At 39.7% G+C, this 15,698-nt stretch overlaps 1 protein-coding gene across 5 annotated transcripts in view; it reads right to left on the bottom strand.

Moving 5' to 3' along the window:
• NAT10 (N-acetyltransferase 10) overlaps positions 1 to 15,226 on the bottom strand; it is a 47,893-nt gene extending 32,667 nt beyond the window's left edge. Inside the window, exons 1-4 of one of the 5 annotated variants that reach the window (XM_077114373.1) lie at positions 12,718 to 13,281; positions 11,152 to 11,187; positions 10,559 to 10,681; positions 10,068 to 10,159 (exon numbers count right to left, since the gene is read on the bottom strand). In XM_077114373.1, coding sequence (XP_076970488.1) covers positions 10,068 to 10,159; positions 10,559 to 10,666 — 200 coding nt within the window. In that variant the 5' untranslated portion in view covers positions 10,667 to 10,681; positions 11,152 to 11,187; positions 12,718 to 13,281. Of the gene's footprint in view, positions 1 to 10,067; positions 10,160 to 10,558; positions 10,682 to 11,022; positions 11,130 to 11,151; positions 11,188 to 12,717; positions 13,282 to 13,327 lie in introns of those variants that run through there. The other 4 variants (XM_077114374.1, XM_077114372.1, XM_077114375.1 and 1 more) reach the window with 4 other exon arrangements.
• Positions 15,227 to 15,698: the final 472 nt, after the last annotated feature.

The raw sequence follows: 15,698 nt of genomic DNA, 5'->3' as shown, positions 1-15,698 counted from the left end.
TGTAAAATTTTGGATGATTTTTATTTTCATTTGTGATTTTTCTGCATTTTTCATATTCCCTACAATAAAACCTTAATAATTTTTTTTTTTAAAAGATATTATTGTTGACTTCTGGGAAGATGGTAGATTGGGTAGACTCAATTCACCCCTGCTCCACAGGATAAGATAAGGGACGGAGAAAAATGACCAAGACTACAGACCTCCAGACCTGGGAGGGTGAATGACTGAAGAGGGTCTTCAATATTTCATAGGAGGAGGAAAGGCAGGGTTGGGGTGGAGAGCAGGGAGAGTCTGAAGGGCTGTGACCCCCCACTGGAGGCAGGCATTGGCACAAGTACAGATCTGAGGGAAATGACCTCCCTCTGCTCCAGCCTGCCCTAGCTGCTGGCTAAGGAAATCTCCCCAAGTGCCTCTGGGGCGGGCAGCACCTGTGAGGAGCCCCGAGGCCTGCTAGCTGTCCACCATGAAAAGCTATACCCCCGGGCGGTGGGAACAGTGGCCTAGCCAAGTGCTATGAATACCCATTCTACACGGCACAGTCAGGCGCCAGTCACTGTGAATCAGCTGCTACCCCCAGCTTGTGATCACCTTCCCCATCCCGCCACCAAGCACACCACCTTTCCAGCTAGCCACTGCAGTTGGGAAGGGGCAGGCCTGTGGGGAGGAGGTGCTTCAGGAGTGACACCTGCTGGGAATAAACAGTAAGCACAGTCTGGCAAACTGTAGCTGCCTAGGTATTTTTAAAAATATTTCTTTGAATATTTGGCAGCAAATAACTTGTTATGAGTTTTCAAAGGTCCAGAGCAAATGGAGAAAATTTTGCCTTAGGATAGACCATGCCTGTAACTGACTTGATGAGATTTTATACTGTCTCTAATTTTGTACTTCATTGTATTGCTACTGAAAGGTTTAAGATTTCTGATACTGTTATGAAATTAATGTATTTTGTATATGGGAAAAACATGTCTTTATTAGGGGTCAGAGGGTGGAATGTGCTGGTTTGAAAGGAAGTATGCCTCCTAAGAAAAGCCATGTTTTAATATAAATCTCATTTCTTAAAGGCAGAATAATCCCTATTCAATACTGTATATTTGAAACTGTAATGAGATCATCTCCCTGGTTGATGTGATTTAGTTAAGAATGGTTGTTAAACTGAATTAGGGGATGACAATGTCTCCACCCATTTGAGTGGGTTTTGATTAGTTTCTGAAGTCCTATAAAAGAGGAAACATTTTGGAGAATGAGAGGTTCAGAGAGATTCAGAGAGAGCAACACTACAAAGCAGAGAGTGCACCAGCCAGTGACCTTTGGAGATGAAGAAGGAAGACGCCTCCTGGGGAGCTTCATGAAACAGGAAGCCAGGAGAGAAAGCTAGCAGATGACGCCGTGTTCGCCATGTGCCCTTCCAGCTGAGAGAGAAGCCCTGACTGTGTTCGCCATGTGCCTTCTCACTTGAGAGAGAAACCCTGAACTTCATCGGCCTTCTTGAACCAAGGTATCTTTCCCTAGATGCCTTTGATTGGACATTTCTTTAGACTTGTTTTAATTGGGACATTTTCTCGGCCTTAGAACTGTAAATCAGCAACTCATTAAATTCCCCTTTTTAAAAGCCATTCTGTTTCTGGTATATTGCATTCCAGCAGCTAGCAAACTAGAACACAAGGATAAACATAAGTTGAAAGTGAAAGGTTGGGAAAAGACATTTCATGCAAAACAACCAGAAAAGAGCAGGAGTAGCTATACTAATATCCAACAAATTAGACTTCAAATATAAAACAGTTAAAAGAGACAAAGAAGGACACTATGTATTAATAAAAGGAACAATTCAACAAGAAGACATAACAATCATAAACATTTACGCACCGGGCCAGAATGCTCCAAAATACATGAGGCAAACACTGAAAACACTGCAAAGAGAAACAGATACATCTACCATAGTAGTTGGAGACTTCAATTCCCCACTCTCATGAATGGACAGAACATCTAGACAGAGGATCAATAAAGAAACAGAGAATTTGAATATTACAATAAATGAGCTAGACTTCACAGACATTTATAGAACATTACATCCCACAACAGCAGGATACACCTTTTTCTCAAGTGCTCATGGATCATTCTCAAAGATAGACCATATGCTGGGTCACAAAGCAAGTCTCAATAAATTTAAAAAGACTGAAATCATACAAAACATTTTCTTAGATCATAAAGGAATGAAGCTGGAAATCAATAACAGGCAGAGTGCCAGAAAATTCACAAAAATGTGGAGGCTCAGCAACACACTCTTAAACAACCAGTGGGTCAAGGAAGAAATTACAAGAAAAATCAGTAAATATCTTGAGGCAAATGAAAATGAAAACATAACATATCAACTTATGGGATGCAGCAAGGCAGTGCTAAGAAGGAAATGTATTACCCTAAATGCCTATATCAAAAAAGAAGAAAGGGCAAAAATTGAGGAATTGACTGTCCACTTGGAAGAACTAGAGAAAGAACAGCAAACTAGCCCCAAAGCAAGCAAAAGGAAAGAAATAATAAAGATTAGAGCAGAAATAAATGAAACTGAGAACATGAAAACAACTGAGAAAATCAGTAAAACCAGAAGCTGGTTCTATGAGAAAATCAGTAAGATTGATGGGCCCTTAGCAAGATTGACAAAAAAGAAGAAGAGAGAAGATGCAAATAAATAAGATCAGAAATGGAAGAGGAGACATAACCACTGACCACACAGAAATAAAGGAAGTAATAACAGGACACTATGAACAACTTCATGCTAATAAATACAATAATATAGATGAAATGGACAACTTCCAAGATAGGCATGAACAACCAACTTTGACTTGAGAAGAAATAGATGACCTCAACAAACCAATCACAAGTAAAGAAATTGAATCAGTCATTGAGAAGCTTCCCAAAAAGAAAAGTCCAGGACCAGATGGCTTCACATGTGAATTCTACCAAACATTCCAGAAAGAATTAGTACCAATCCTGTTCAAACTCTTCAAAAAAATTGAAGAGGAGGGAAAGCTACCTAATTCATTCTACGAAGTGAACATCACTCTCAAACCAAAGCCAGACAAAGATATTACAAACAAAGAAAACTACAGACAAATCTCTCTAATGAATATGGATGCAAAAATCCTCAATAAAATTCTAGCAAATCGAATCCAGCACATTAAAAGAATTATACATCATGACCAAGTAGGATTCATCCCAGGTATGCAAGGATGCTTCAACATAAGAAAATCAATTAATGTAATAAACCATATGAACAAATCAAAGCAGAAAAACCACATGATCATCTCGATTGATGCAGAGAAGGCATTTGACAAAATTCAACATCCTTTCCTGTTGAAAACACTTTAAAGGATAGGAACAGAAAGGAACTTCCTTAAAATGATGATAAGGGGAATACATGAAAAACCCACAGCTAATATCATCCTCAATGGGAAAAAACTGAAAACTTTCCCCCTAAGATCAGGAATAAGACAAGGATTTCCACTATCACCACTATTATTTAACATTGTGTTGGAAGTTCTAGCCAGAGCAATTATACAGGAAAAAGAAATACAAGGCATCCAAATTGGAAAAGAAGAAGTAAAACTCTCACTGTTTGCAGATGATATGATGCTATATGTCGAAAACCCAGAAAAATCCACAGCAAAACTACTAGAGCTAATAAACGAGTACAGCAAAGTGGCAGGTTACAAGATCAACATTCAAAAATCTGTAGTGTTTCTATACACTAGTAATGAACAATCTGAGGGGGAAATCAAGAAAAGAATCCATTTACAATTGCAACCAAAACAATAAAATATTTAGGTATAAATTTAACTAAAGAGACAAAAGACCTATACAAAGAAAACTACAAGAAATTGTTAAAAGAAATCACAGAAGACCTAAATAGATGGAAGGGCATACCGTGTTCATAGACTGGAAGACTAAATATAATTAAGATGTCAATTCTACCTAAATTGATTTACAGATTCAATGCAATACCAATCAAAATCCCAACAACTTACTTTTCAGAAATAGAAAAACCAATAACCAAATTTACCTGGAAGGGCAGGGTGCCCCAAATTGCTAAAAGTATCCTAGGAAAAAAAATGAAGTCAGAAGTCTCATGCTGCCTGACTTTAAGGCATACTATGAAGGTACAATGATCAAAACAGCACAGTACTGGCATAAAGATAGATATATTGACCAATGGAATTGAATAGAGTGTTCAGATATAGATCCTCTCATCAACGGACAATCAATCTTTAATAAGGCAGTCAAGTCAACTCACCTGGGACAGAACAGTCTCTTCAATAAGTGGTGCCTAGAGAACTGGATATCCATTTGCAAAAGAATGAAAGAGGTCCCATATCTCACACCCTATACAAAAGTTAACTCAAAATGGATCAAAGACCTAAACATTAGGTCTAAGACCATAAAACAGTTAGAGGAAAATGGAGGGAAATATCTCATAAATCTTATACTTGGAGGCGGTTTTATAGACCTTACACCCAAAGCAAGAGCACTGAAGAAACAAAGAAGTAAATGGGAACGTCTCAAAACTAAACACTTTTGGCATCAAAGAACTTCATCAAGAAAGTAAAAAGACAGCCTACACAATGGGAGACAATATTTGGAAACGACATATCAGATAAAGGTCTAGTACCCAGAATTTATAAAGAGACTGTTCAACTCAACAACAAAAAGACAGCCAATCCAATTACAAAATGGGAAAAAGACTTGAACAGACACTTCTCAGAAGAGGAAGTACAAACGGCCAAAAGGCACATGAAGAGATGCTCAACTTCCCTGGCCATTAGAGAAATGCAAATCAAAACCACAATGAGATATCATCTCACACCCACCAGAATGGCCATTATCAACAAAACAGAAAATGACAAGTGCTGGAGAGGATGTGGAGAAAGAGGCACACTTATCCACTGTTGGTGGGAATGTCAAATGGTGCAACCACTGTGGAAGGCAGTTTGGTGGTTCCTCAAAAAGCTGAATATAGAACTGCCATATGACCCAGCAATACCACTGCTAGGTATCTACTCAAAGGACATAATGACAAAGACACAAACGGATATTTGCACACCAATGTTTATAGCAGCATTATTTACAATTGCAAAGAGATGGAAACAGCTAAAATGTCCATCAACAGACGAGTGGCTAAACAAACTGGTATATACATACAATGGAATATTATGCAGCTGTAAGACAGAATATAGTTATGAAGTATGTAACAACATGGAAGGACCTTGAGAACATTATGCTGAGTGAGATTAGCCAAAAACAAAAGGACAAATACTGTATGGTCTCACTGATATGAACTGACATTAGTGAATAAACCTGGAATATTTCGTTGGTAACAGAGACCATCAGGAGATAGAAACAGGGTAAGATATTGGGTAACTGGAGGTGAAGGGATACAGATTGTGCAACAGGACTAAATATAAAAACTCAGAAATGGACAGCACAATACTACCTAACTATAATATAATTATGTTAAAACACTGAATGAAGCTGCATGTGAGAATGATAGAGGGAGGAGGGCTGGGGGCATAAATGAAATCAGAAAGAAAGATAGATGTTAAAGATTGAGATGGTATAATCTAGGAATGCCTAGAGTATATAATGACAGTGACTAAATGCACAGATTTTTAAAATGTTTGTGCATGAGGGAGAACAAAGGAATGTCATTACTGCAGGGTGCTGAAAACAGATGGCAATTAACATTTTAAAATTGCACCTTATGTGTGAGACTAAAGCAAAAAAACGTTTATTTGGTACAAAATTTATATTTTGACTAGTGCATTTCCTAATATAACTTATGTAGATAGCTTGATTGAACACCACAAGTACTTGGAATCTTGGGTAGGACATGAGATTTTGTTGGTTTGTCCAGAGTGATGCCCCAATGAATCCCAGAGTGATTCGATCAGTGAGTGGAAAAGTATTTGCAAAGTCCCCTTCAGGGAACGGTGAGAACAGGAAGAAATTCAACTTTTCCAAGTTGAATTCTTGATATTCTCGCAAGCAGTGTGGACAACCAAGCTATAAGCTGAGCCCCCAGTCTTGGGGTTTGTTCATATGAAACTTAACCCCACAAAGGGTAAGTCAAGTCTACTTAAAATTTAGGCCTAAGAGTCACCCCCAAGAGAGCCTCTTTTTTTGCTCAGATATGGCCTCTCTCTCCAGGCAACACAACAAGTAAACTCACCACCCTCTCCCTGTCTACGTGGGACATGACTCCCAGGAGTGTGGACCTTCCTGGCAACGTGGGACAGAAATCCTGGAATGAGCTGACACTCGGCATCAAGGGATTGAGAAAACTTTCTCGACCAAAAGGGGGAAGAGTGAAATGAGACAAAGTGTCAATTGTCCATGGCTGAGAGATTCCAGAGTTGAGAGGTTATCCTGGAGGTTATTCTTACGCATTAAGTAGATATCACCTTGTTATTCAAGATGTAGTGGAGAGGCTAGAGGGAACTGCCTGAAAATGTAGAGCTGTGTTCCAGTAGCCATGTTTCTTGATGATGACTGAATAATGATATAGCTTTCACAATGTGACTCTGTGAATGTGAAAACCTTGTGTCTGATGCTCCTTTTATCTACCATGTCAATAGACGAGTAGAACATATGGAATAAAAATAAATAATAGGGGGAACAAATGTTAAAATAAATTTATTTTGAAATGCTAGTGATAAATGAAAGTGAGGGTTAAGGGGTATGGTATGTATAATCTTTTTTTTTTCTGTTATTGCTTTATTTCTTTTCCTGTTGTATTTTTCTTTCTTTTTCTAATTGATGCAAATGTTCCAAGAAATGATGAATATGCAACTATGTGATGATATTGAGAATTACTGATTATATATGTAGAATGGAATGATATGTTAATGTTTCTGTTTGTTTGCTGTTAATTTTTTTAATTAACAAATAATTTTTTTAAAAAAGACTGTCAAAAAGGTGAAGGAGCAGCCAACTCAATGGGAGAAAATATTTGAAAATCACATATCAGATAAAGGTTTGATATTCTGTATATATATAAAGAAATCATAAAGCTCAACAACAAAAGAACAAACAACTCAATTATAATATGGACTAAAATATGAAAAGGCATTTTTCCAAAGAGTAAATACAGATGGCTAAAGTACATGAAGAGATGCTCATTTTCATTAGCTATAAGGTAAATGTAGATCAACACTACAATGAGTATCATCTGACACCCACTAGAATGGCCATTATCAAAAAAATAGAAAATGACAAGTGCTGGAGAGGATGTGGAGAAACAGGCCCTCTTATCCACTGTTGGTGGGAATGTTTTTACAGGAGGGAGAACAATTGAATGTCAACATTGCCAGGTGTTGAAAATGGAAAAAATATAATCAATACAAATTAGGATGTATACTTAACAATAACACTGGAATAGGCTCCCACGGAATGGAACAAAGGCAATATGTGAAAGCTAAGTGTCAATAAGTGGTGGATATGAGAGAGGAGTATTGGATTCTTTGCAGAAGAAATGGAAATGTCCTCATATAGACTGTGGGGGTGAAGGCATGACTATGTGATTATACAGGGAACCACCGATTTATTTATTTAGATTGGATTGATTGGTGTGTTAATAAAACTGCTTAAAAATGAGAAAAAAAAAGAAAAGAAATCAGAGAAGACCTAAATAAACAGAAGGGCATACCGTTTTCATGCGTTGGAAGACTAAATATAGTTAAGATGTCAATTCTACCTAAACTGATTTACAGATTCAATGTAATACCAATTAAAATACCAAAAACTTACTTTTCAGAAATAGAAAAACCAATAACCAAATTTATCTGGAAAGGGAGGGTGCCCCAAATTGCTAAAAGTATCTTGAGAAAGAAAAATGACATCAGAGGTCTCACACTACCTGACTTTACAGCATATTATGAAGCTACAGTGGTCAAAACAGCACGGCACTGGCATAAAGATAGATATACTAACCAATGGAATCGAATAGAGTGTTCAGATATAGACTCTCTCATCTATGGACAATTGATCTTTGATAAGGCAGTCAAGCCAACTCACCTGGGACAGAACAGTCTCTTCAATAAATGGTACCTAGAGAATTGGCTATCCACATGCAAAAGAATGAAAGAGGATCCATATCTCACACCCTATATAATAATTAACTCAAAATGGATCAAAGACCTAAACATCAGATCTAAGACCATAAAACTGTCAGAAGAAAATATAGGAAAATACCTTATAAATCTTATAATAGGAGGCAGTTTCCTAGACCTTACACCCAAAGCATGAGCATTGAAGAAAAAAAAAGTAAATGGGAACTCCTCAAAATCAACCACTTTTGTGCATCAAAGAACTTCATCCAGAAAGTAAAAAGACTGCCTACACAATTGGAAACAATAGTTGGAAATGATATATCAGGTAAAGGTCTAGTATCCAGAATATATAAAGAGATTGTTCACCTCAACAACAAAGACAGACAACCCAATTACAAAATGGGCAAAAGATTCGGACAGACACTTCTCAGAAGAGGAAATACTAATGGCCAAAAGGCACATGAAAAGATGCTCAACTTCCCTGGCTATTAGAGAAATGCAATTCAAAACCACAATGAGATATCATCTCACACCCACCAGAATAGCCATTATCAATAAAACAGAAAACGACAAGTGCTGGAGAGGATGTGGAGAAAAAGGAACACTTATCCACTGTTGGTGGAAATATAAAATGGTACAACAGCTGTGGAAGGCAGTTTGGCGGTTCCTCAAGAAGCTAAGTATAGGATTGCCATATGACCCGGCAATACCATTGCTAGGTATCTACTCAGAGGACATGAGGGCAAGGACACAAATACTGCAATGAACTGGTAATGGAAAAAGAAAAGGAGGAGGAAGAGTGAGAAAAGTTATTGTTTTAGGCACCGGGTCTCCAGTGACCTCTAAGAGCACAGTTTGATCACAAGCGTAGGAGCTAAAGCAAGACAGCAGGGCTTCGGAGGCCTCAAGGTGGGGCCAATAAAGTACAAAAGATTTCTGTTTTAAGGTGTTTGTCAATACAAAATGAGAGAAAATGCTACTCTGTGGGCTAATGGTATATAATTAATCTTTTTTTTTTTTTTTTTTTTTTTTTAAAGAGAGAGGGAGGAAGGGAAGGAAAGACAGAGAGAAGGAAGGAAGGATGGAAGGAAGAAAGGGAAACATCTTTAAACATTTTCTTGTTTTATTATATTTTGTTTGTTTGTTTGTTTTTTTACATGGGCTGGGGCCGGGAATCGAACCGAGGTCCTCCGGCATGGCAGGCAAGCACTCTTGCCCGCTGAGCCACCGCGGCCCGCCCGAATTAATCATTTTTTTGAGAATCAGGAAAGGTGAGCATGTTCACAGGAAATAAGACAAAGATTCAAAAGGGCATAGAACAGCTAACAGAGGAAATAAAGGTCCTGAAAGAGGTGAGAGAAGAGATCCAAAACAGATAAAGGTGTTTGCTTAGGAAATGGAATGAGGTATGCCCTTCTCAAAAACAAAAGATAAGAAAGAAGGGAGAGGGCGGGCCGCGGTGGCTCAGCGGGCAAAGTGCTTGCCTGCTATGCCGGAGGACCTCGGTTCGATTCCCGGCCCTAGCCCATGTAACAAAAAACGGAAAAACAAAATACAATAAAACAAGAAAATGTTTAAAGATGTTTCCCTTTCTTCCTTCCTTCCTTCCTTCTATCCTTCCTTCCTTCTCTCTGTCTTTAAAAAAAAAAAAAAGAAGGGAGAGTGAATCTGAGGTACAGAAAGGCAACCAAAGGAATCTGCATTCAATGGGCTTGATAAGCTTAGAAAAGTAGGAATCAATCCCATTTGCAAAGAGCAAGGACTTGGGCTATGAATTCAAAGTGTGTAAAATAATTTGAAATTTATTCTCAGAAATGAAAAAAAAATGATAGCTCAGTTTTTTACCTAGAAGTATCTGCAGATAGCACCTCCACTAATGATCCCTGAAAAACTGTCAAGGAATCATTTCCTGGCATTTAACTATCAGCTGGGAACTGTAAATGGGTGGGACACACAAAGGGCCAAGCTTACCTGCTAAACCCCAGCTCTTTCTTATAACACCACAGCACTGAAGGCCGAGCCTTCACAGTTGCTTTGGACAACATGTGATGGAGTATTACCACCTGCCAGAGAAAAGTCACAGAATCTCAGGGACAAAAAAAAAAACCTTAAGAGACTGTCAGGCACAAGTCTTCATTTGACTAAACTAAGGGATAGGGAAGGGAAGTGCCCATGGTCACAAGGCAAGAAGTGACCAGTTTGGGACTAGAAACCAGGTCACAAACACTTAACCTTGTGTTCAATCCACCAAGAGCAATTAACTTGTAAGCAAATAATTCTACATACATAGTATTTATAATTTCTAGAAAACAAAGGAAGATACCCAAAAGGCATTTTACTTAAAGAAAGGTACCCAAAGAGACCCTAATGCCATTAAGTGCTGAAACTCCAGAGGGCCTGTAACATGCTAACTCTTTAGGACAGGACACAAAGCAACTCAGGAAGCATTTACCAGGTCTTACCTGATCCTTTCCTCGATCTCCAACTACAACAAAGAGAGACCTTTGCCGCTCAGCTACCCCATTCTCAATGAGAATCCGGATGCGGTTATCCACCTTTTTCCGATGCATGGTGAAAGACTATTCCTAAAAGTGGAAGAAAGGAAGCACAACTGGATTATGACCACCATATTCTGGGTGAGGAATGTTATTAGCTGGCTGCCTCCTGTGGGGCCAGGGGCTATGCTACATATATATGTGTGTGTGTATATATATATGTATATATTTTTTGCATGGACAAGCACCGGGAATCGAACCTGGGTCTCTGGCATGGCAGGCGAGAACTCTGTCTGCTGAGCCACCATGGCCCACCCGCTACATACATTTTTAAGTATCTTAACCCTCAAACAGCTCTATAGGGAAGAAATTAGCCTCATTTTTTAAATTAGGAAACTGTGACTTGGGAGGTGAAGAAAATGTTCCCTCACCTTGGGAAGTCGGAAAGAAAGCTGAAATTCACAGATCAATACAGAAGCTAAAAAAAAAATTGAAAACGGAAATGTTCAAAATTACAGGAGGCGGGGAGGCCACAGTGGCTCAGCATGCAGACTTCTCGCCTGCCATGCCAGTGATCCAGGTTCGATTCCAGGTGCCTGCCCATGCAAAAAAGAAAAAAAAAAATTACAGGAGAATGATTAAAATATATAATGGTATATCTGTGAAGTAATAGTAGGGAATCATTTCAAAAGTATTTTCAAAAAGCATTTAAGAATGGAAAAAGGTGTTTATGAGACGATAATGGTAAGATAAAGTATGACACCTTTCTTTTTCAGAAAAAAAATGCTAAACAGTAAAGTAGTTATTTCTAGATGATGGGACTACAGACGATTTTTATTTTGCTCTTTTTTTTCTTTTTTTTTTTTAGATTCACATGCATTACCAACAAAGTCAGGGGAAAAGAGCAACAAATATATTTATAATGGAATGTATTCTATCATTTCCTCAAGGGAAAGAAAACCAAACTGAGACCTTTATACAGATAGACCTCAATGTTATGTGATTACATATGAAAGAAACTGCAACATTACCATAAGAGACACACTAAAGAAACAGAAACATCAGTAATATTAGTGCACAATAAAAACTCCAGTATTCGCTACATTCTAAACATAAAGACCATTAACTGAACCTCAACCATGCCTTAACTGTCACTTCTAACCTCTCAATCCAAGGATGAACTTAAGCAGTTGTCTTATTGTAAAACACCGTATCATAATTAACAGCGTCTATTAAGTTTCTCAAGAAGACAAGTGATATAGTCAGGATTCATACTCATGTCTGCCTGACTCTGAAGCCTGAGCTCTTTCCCCTTCACCAGCCAGCCTACCTTGTAGGCCCTGTGTTGTAGACCACATACAAACAAAAATCAATCAACTATTTACTGGGGAATGTTTTGTGCTCTAGCTACTTTGGGAGCCTCAGAAGTGCCAGATAAGGCCCCTGACTTCAAGGAATTTTCATTCTCCTTGGAAAAGGTAAATAAGGAAAGAGATGAGGGACAATTAAAGACAGATAAAATTAGATGTAAAAATAATAGCTACAGCCAGTGGCCTGAAAGAGAGACTAGTGTGGGCTGGAGTTGCCACAAAAGGCTTGATGGATGAGGAAGACCTTCAAGGAAAGGAAAGATGACTTCTCATTCACTCACCTATCAACCCACAAATACATAAAGCACCTATGTGCCGAGCACCATTTAGGTGCAGTGATAAAACAAAGTCCTGAATGTGACTGCTCATTAAAGAGTATAAACAAACGCGCATGGTGAAGTAGAGAAAAGAGAAAGAGGATCTGGAATTATTCTGCCTCACGTCCAAGCTCAGCGCTGCAACCAAGAACTCCAACAACACGTTGGAGGGCCAAAGCATTGTCCACCGCTCATTCACCGCGTCCCCCAAGCCAGAGGTTCCTGGAGTTGGGAGTGCAGGCACGCAACCCCCGAGAGCATTCAAAAACAGGGATGAGAGGATCCTATCATCTAGGGACACCCGGCGGGGTGGCATCCGGCATGGACCGGACACCGGCCTAATGCAAAGCCTTGATCCTCTGGTCGGTCGCCTCCCGATCCGGGAAAAACAAGGATACCGACCTCGGAACCCCCTTTCAGGCCCTCCCACAATGGATACCTGCGTCCAGAGTAGAGGGGATCCCAGCAAACCGCAAATCAGAAGCACGTGCGACACAGAGCAGGTCCAGAGGCAAGTAGGACCCAGTGAGCTGCCCCTAGCGGGTGCCCGGCCGCCACTCTAGGAGCTAGTAACTGCGCACACGAACGCACTAACGACGCGGGTACGGCGAGCGAGCTGGGCCTTCCTCAAATACGGCCCTGGGTGATGACGTCAGAAACCCGAGAGGCACCGCGGCTGAGGTTTAAACCGTGGCTGAGCATTTTAACTACGGTGGTGCTGGGTGCAGTTTGTCTTTATTTTACTCAGAATCTAAGTGCCCTGGCTACGAAGAGCAAAATAAGAACACCGATGTAAGATATTTTTTACTTCTCCCGCATCCCGAGCGTCTTCCACTATGCCGGGGCAGGCCTGACCGCCCATCAGATAGGTTTGGTACACCACGTTAGTCCGGGGATTCCAGTTCTCTTGGCTGTGCGAGAAACCCTAATCCCAAAATCTGTGCGAAGTTTTGTAGATGCTCTTAATTTCCCAACATAATTTGGCAAGATGAAGAAATCCGATCAACAGACCTATTTCATTCTCCCTAACTTGACCCGCGCGAACTGACCTTGCGAACCTGCCTGGAATTCCTTTAGTTTTCCGCCCAGCATTGCGGCCACCGTGTTTTTGCAAACTCCCTTTATGCCTCTGACGATCGACTGTTGGAGCTCTTCCGAATATTCGTCAAATGTTCTGGAGCTCTACTAGTTCAGTTACTCCCCCAGGTCCCAGAACTCATCCGAACACGTGATTTTTACAAGTCTACCGGTACTTGTACTTTGTCTTTGGGCCAGATCACGAAACGTCAAGCACACCCTCTGTCTGCGTAACACTTACGTGCCTTACTCTCAAGGTAGAAAGCCGCATTACTTCCCTCCTCCCTGAAATTCCTTCCTCACAGACACTACAATGTAATTGACACCAACACCTTTGTAGTACATCTACTGTCCCATTGCTAACAGGCCAGACTGCTCATCATATAGTAACCAAAAGGTCCCAGTCCTTTGTGAAGTTCATGTAATTCTAGTTTTAAATGCTAGTAAGGGAAATATGTAGCTGGTAAGTAAAATGACTGAGAATGCCATTTTAGAAGTGGACAGGGAAGGCTTATGGCATGTTATCCTACCATGTTACCCTCATAAACATCTTTATCCAGTCTTAGTTTTTGAGTGGCAAGATCTGCTTTGTCCTCTCTTAAAAGGCTTAGTTCGGTTGCTGTACACTAGAGAAGGGTAAGAGAAGGTTGAACCATTATAAACTATTAGTCTGGTAGTGGTGGCAGTCACAAGTATTAGATGACTCAGGATGTTTTTAATGATGGAATATGGATTTGCGGCCAGGTTAGATAAGAAATATGAAGGAAATTCAGATACCCAAGCCATTTGCTCTAAGCACATAGATGAATGGAAAGCAGCTGGCATGGGCTTAATCAACAGGTTAATTCAGAATACTCATGAATTCAAATCAAGGTGTTCGGTATGAATCATTAATTCAGGGGCATTTCGGGCCTAGAAACACTAATTAAAAAGTGACCAAAATGCTGATATTCCAAGCCCTGGGATTGGCCAAAATCACCTAGGAAAGAGCATAGCTGGAAATGAAGTCTGACAACTGAGGCCTTTAAGTTTCAGCAAATAGAAACAATCTGTAGAATCCATTTGCTTCTCTGCCCACTACCACCAGTCATGTTAAAATTATCTCAATGGAGTACTCAAAGAGGTTCCTAAATCTTACCCTATACAAACAACACTGCATTTTAAATGTCAATTTTATTGTATGACCCATCACCCTTCTCCTACCCCACAAACATTTTAAAACCTTCAGTGCTTTCCAGTACTTCTTAGAAGACAAAACATGGAACTTAACTATAAAGCCCTGCATAGTAACCCTTACTGTTTCTTTAGCCTCCCTACAATTCTTAATCATTCCAATTGAGCCAAATAGTCATCTCAGTCACTGTGTAGTTTTGGCCATGCTCTCCTCTCCTTCTTTGCTTCATTTACTACTCCTCCCATGTTTTACATCAATTATTCTTGTCAATAAGTCTTTGCTGGCCATTTTGACTAAGTCATATTCTAGCAATAATGGCCTTAATACTTATGACCAACCATGTTGCTCCACCATAGCATTTGCCGTTACCTTTGACTACTGTTCACTCAGTGAAAGCAGGAAACCAGTGATGTGGGCACCACTGAATGTCTAATACTTGGCATGATGACTGACAAATATCCAAACTTGAATGAAGCCTTAATTCAGGGCTTTAGTAGAAGCTCCCTAATATAAACAATACTTAAAACTAGTACTTAAAATTGCCTTTACTAGATCAGGAAATGACTGCTAGTATTTCATTGCCCATAGTCAAGAGCAAGGCTCCTGCATAGAACTGGACTTGGTTTCCAGAAGAATTTTGGGGGGTTGTTTAGTGGTAGAATTCTCACCTGCCATGTGGGAGACCCAGGTTTGATTCCCGGTCCATGCACTCCCGACCCCACCCCTCCCGACCCCCCCAAAATGCAAAATGGTGCTGCAATACCAGGATACTCACATGGAGAAAGAATGAAATGTGACCCCCACCACACAGCGTTAAAAAAATTTTTGATTTTAAAGTATTAAAATATTCTGTTTGAGAAAGTACAGAAAGTTCTTTAAGCGCCTTTTCTCCCCATCTCACAATTAACATTATTTCTTTAACACTTAGAGCTTTGCTGGATGGTACACAAAACTGAAGCAGACTTCTCTCAAGGACAATGAGCAATCAGTTTTAATATAATTTTATCTAATGTGAGTTAAAACATTCACTGGTCTTTCCAATATTTTTGCAGAAAAATTCAAAATGGGAAAAGATAAAAGATGAGCCTTAATTTACTTTCATCTCCTGAGTTCCCCACCCACCCACCCACACACACACACCAATTACCTCTATGGAAGAGACACGCTCA

Source organism: Tamandua tetradactyla, chromosome 8 (assembly GCF_023851605.1).
Source record: "Tamandua tetradactyla isolate mTamTet1 chromosome 8, mTamTet1.pri, whole genome shotgun sequence".
Lineage (NCBI taxonomy): Eukaryota > Metazoa > Chordata > Mammalia > Pilosa > Myrmecophagidae > Tamandua > Tamandua tetradactyla.
The sequence above is the reverse complement of the archived record's forward strand: the minus strand, read 5'-3'. Positions and strand labels throughout refer to the sequence as shown.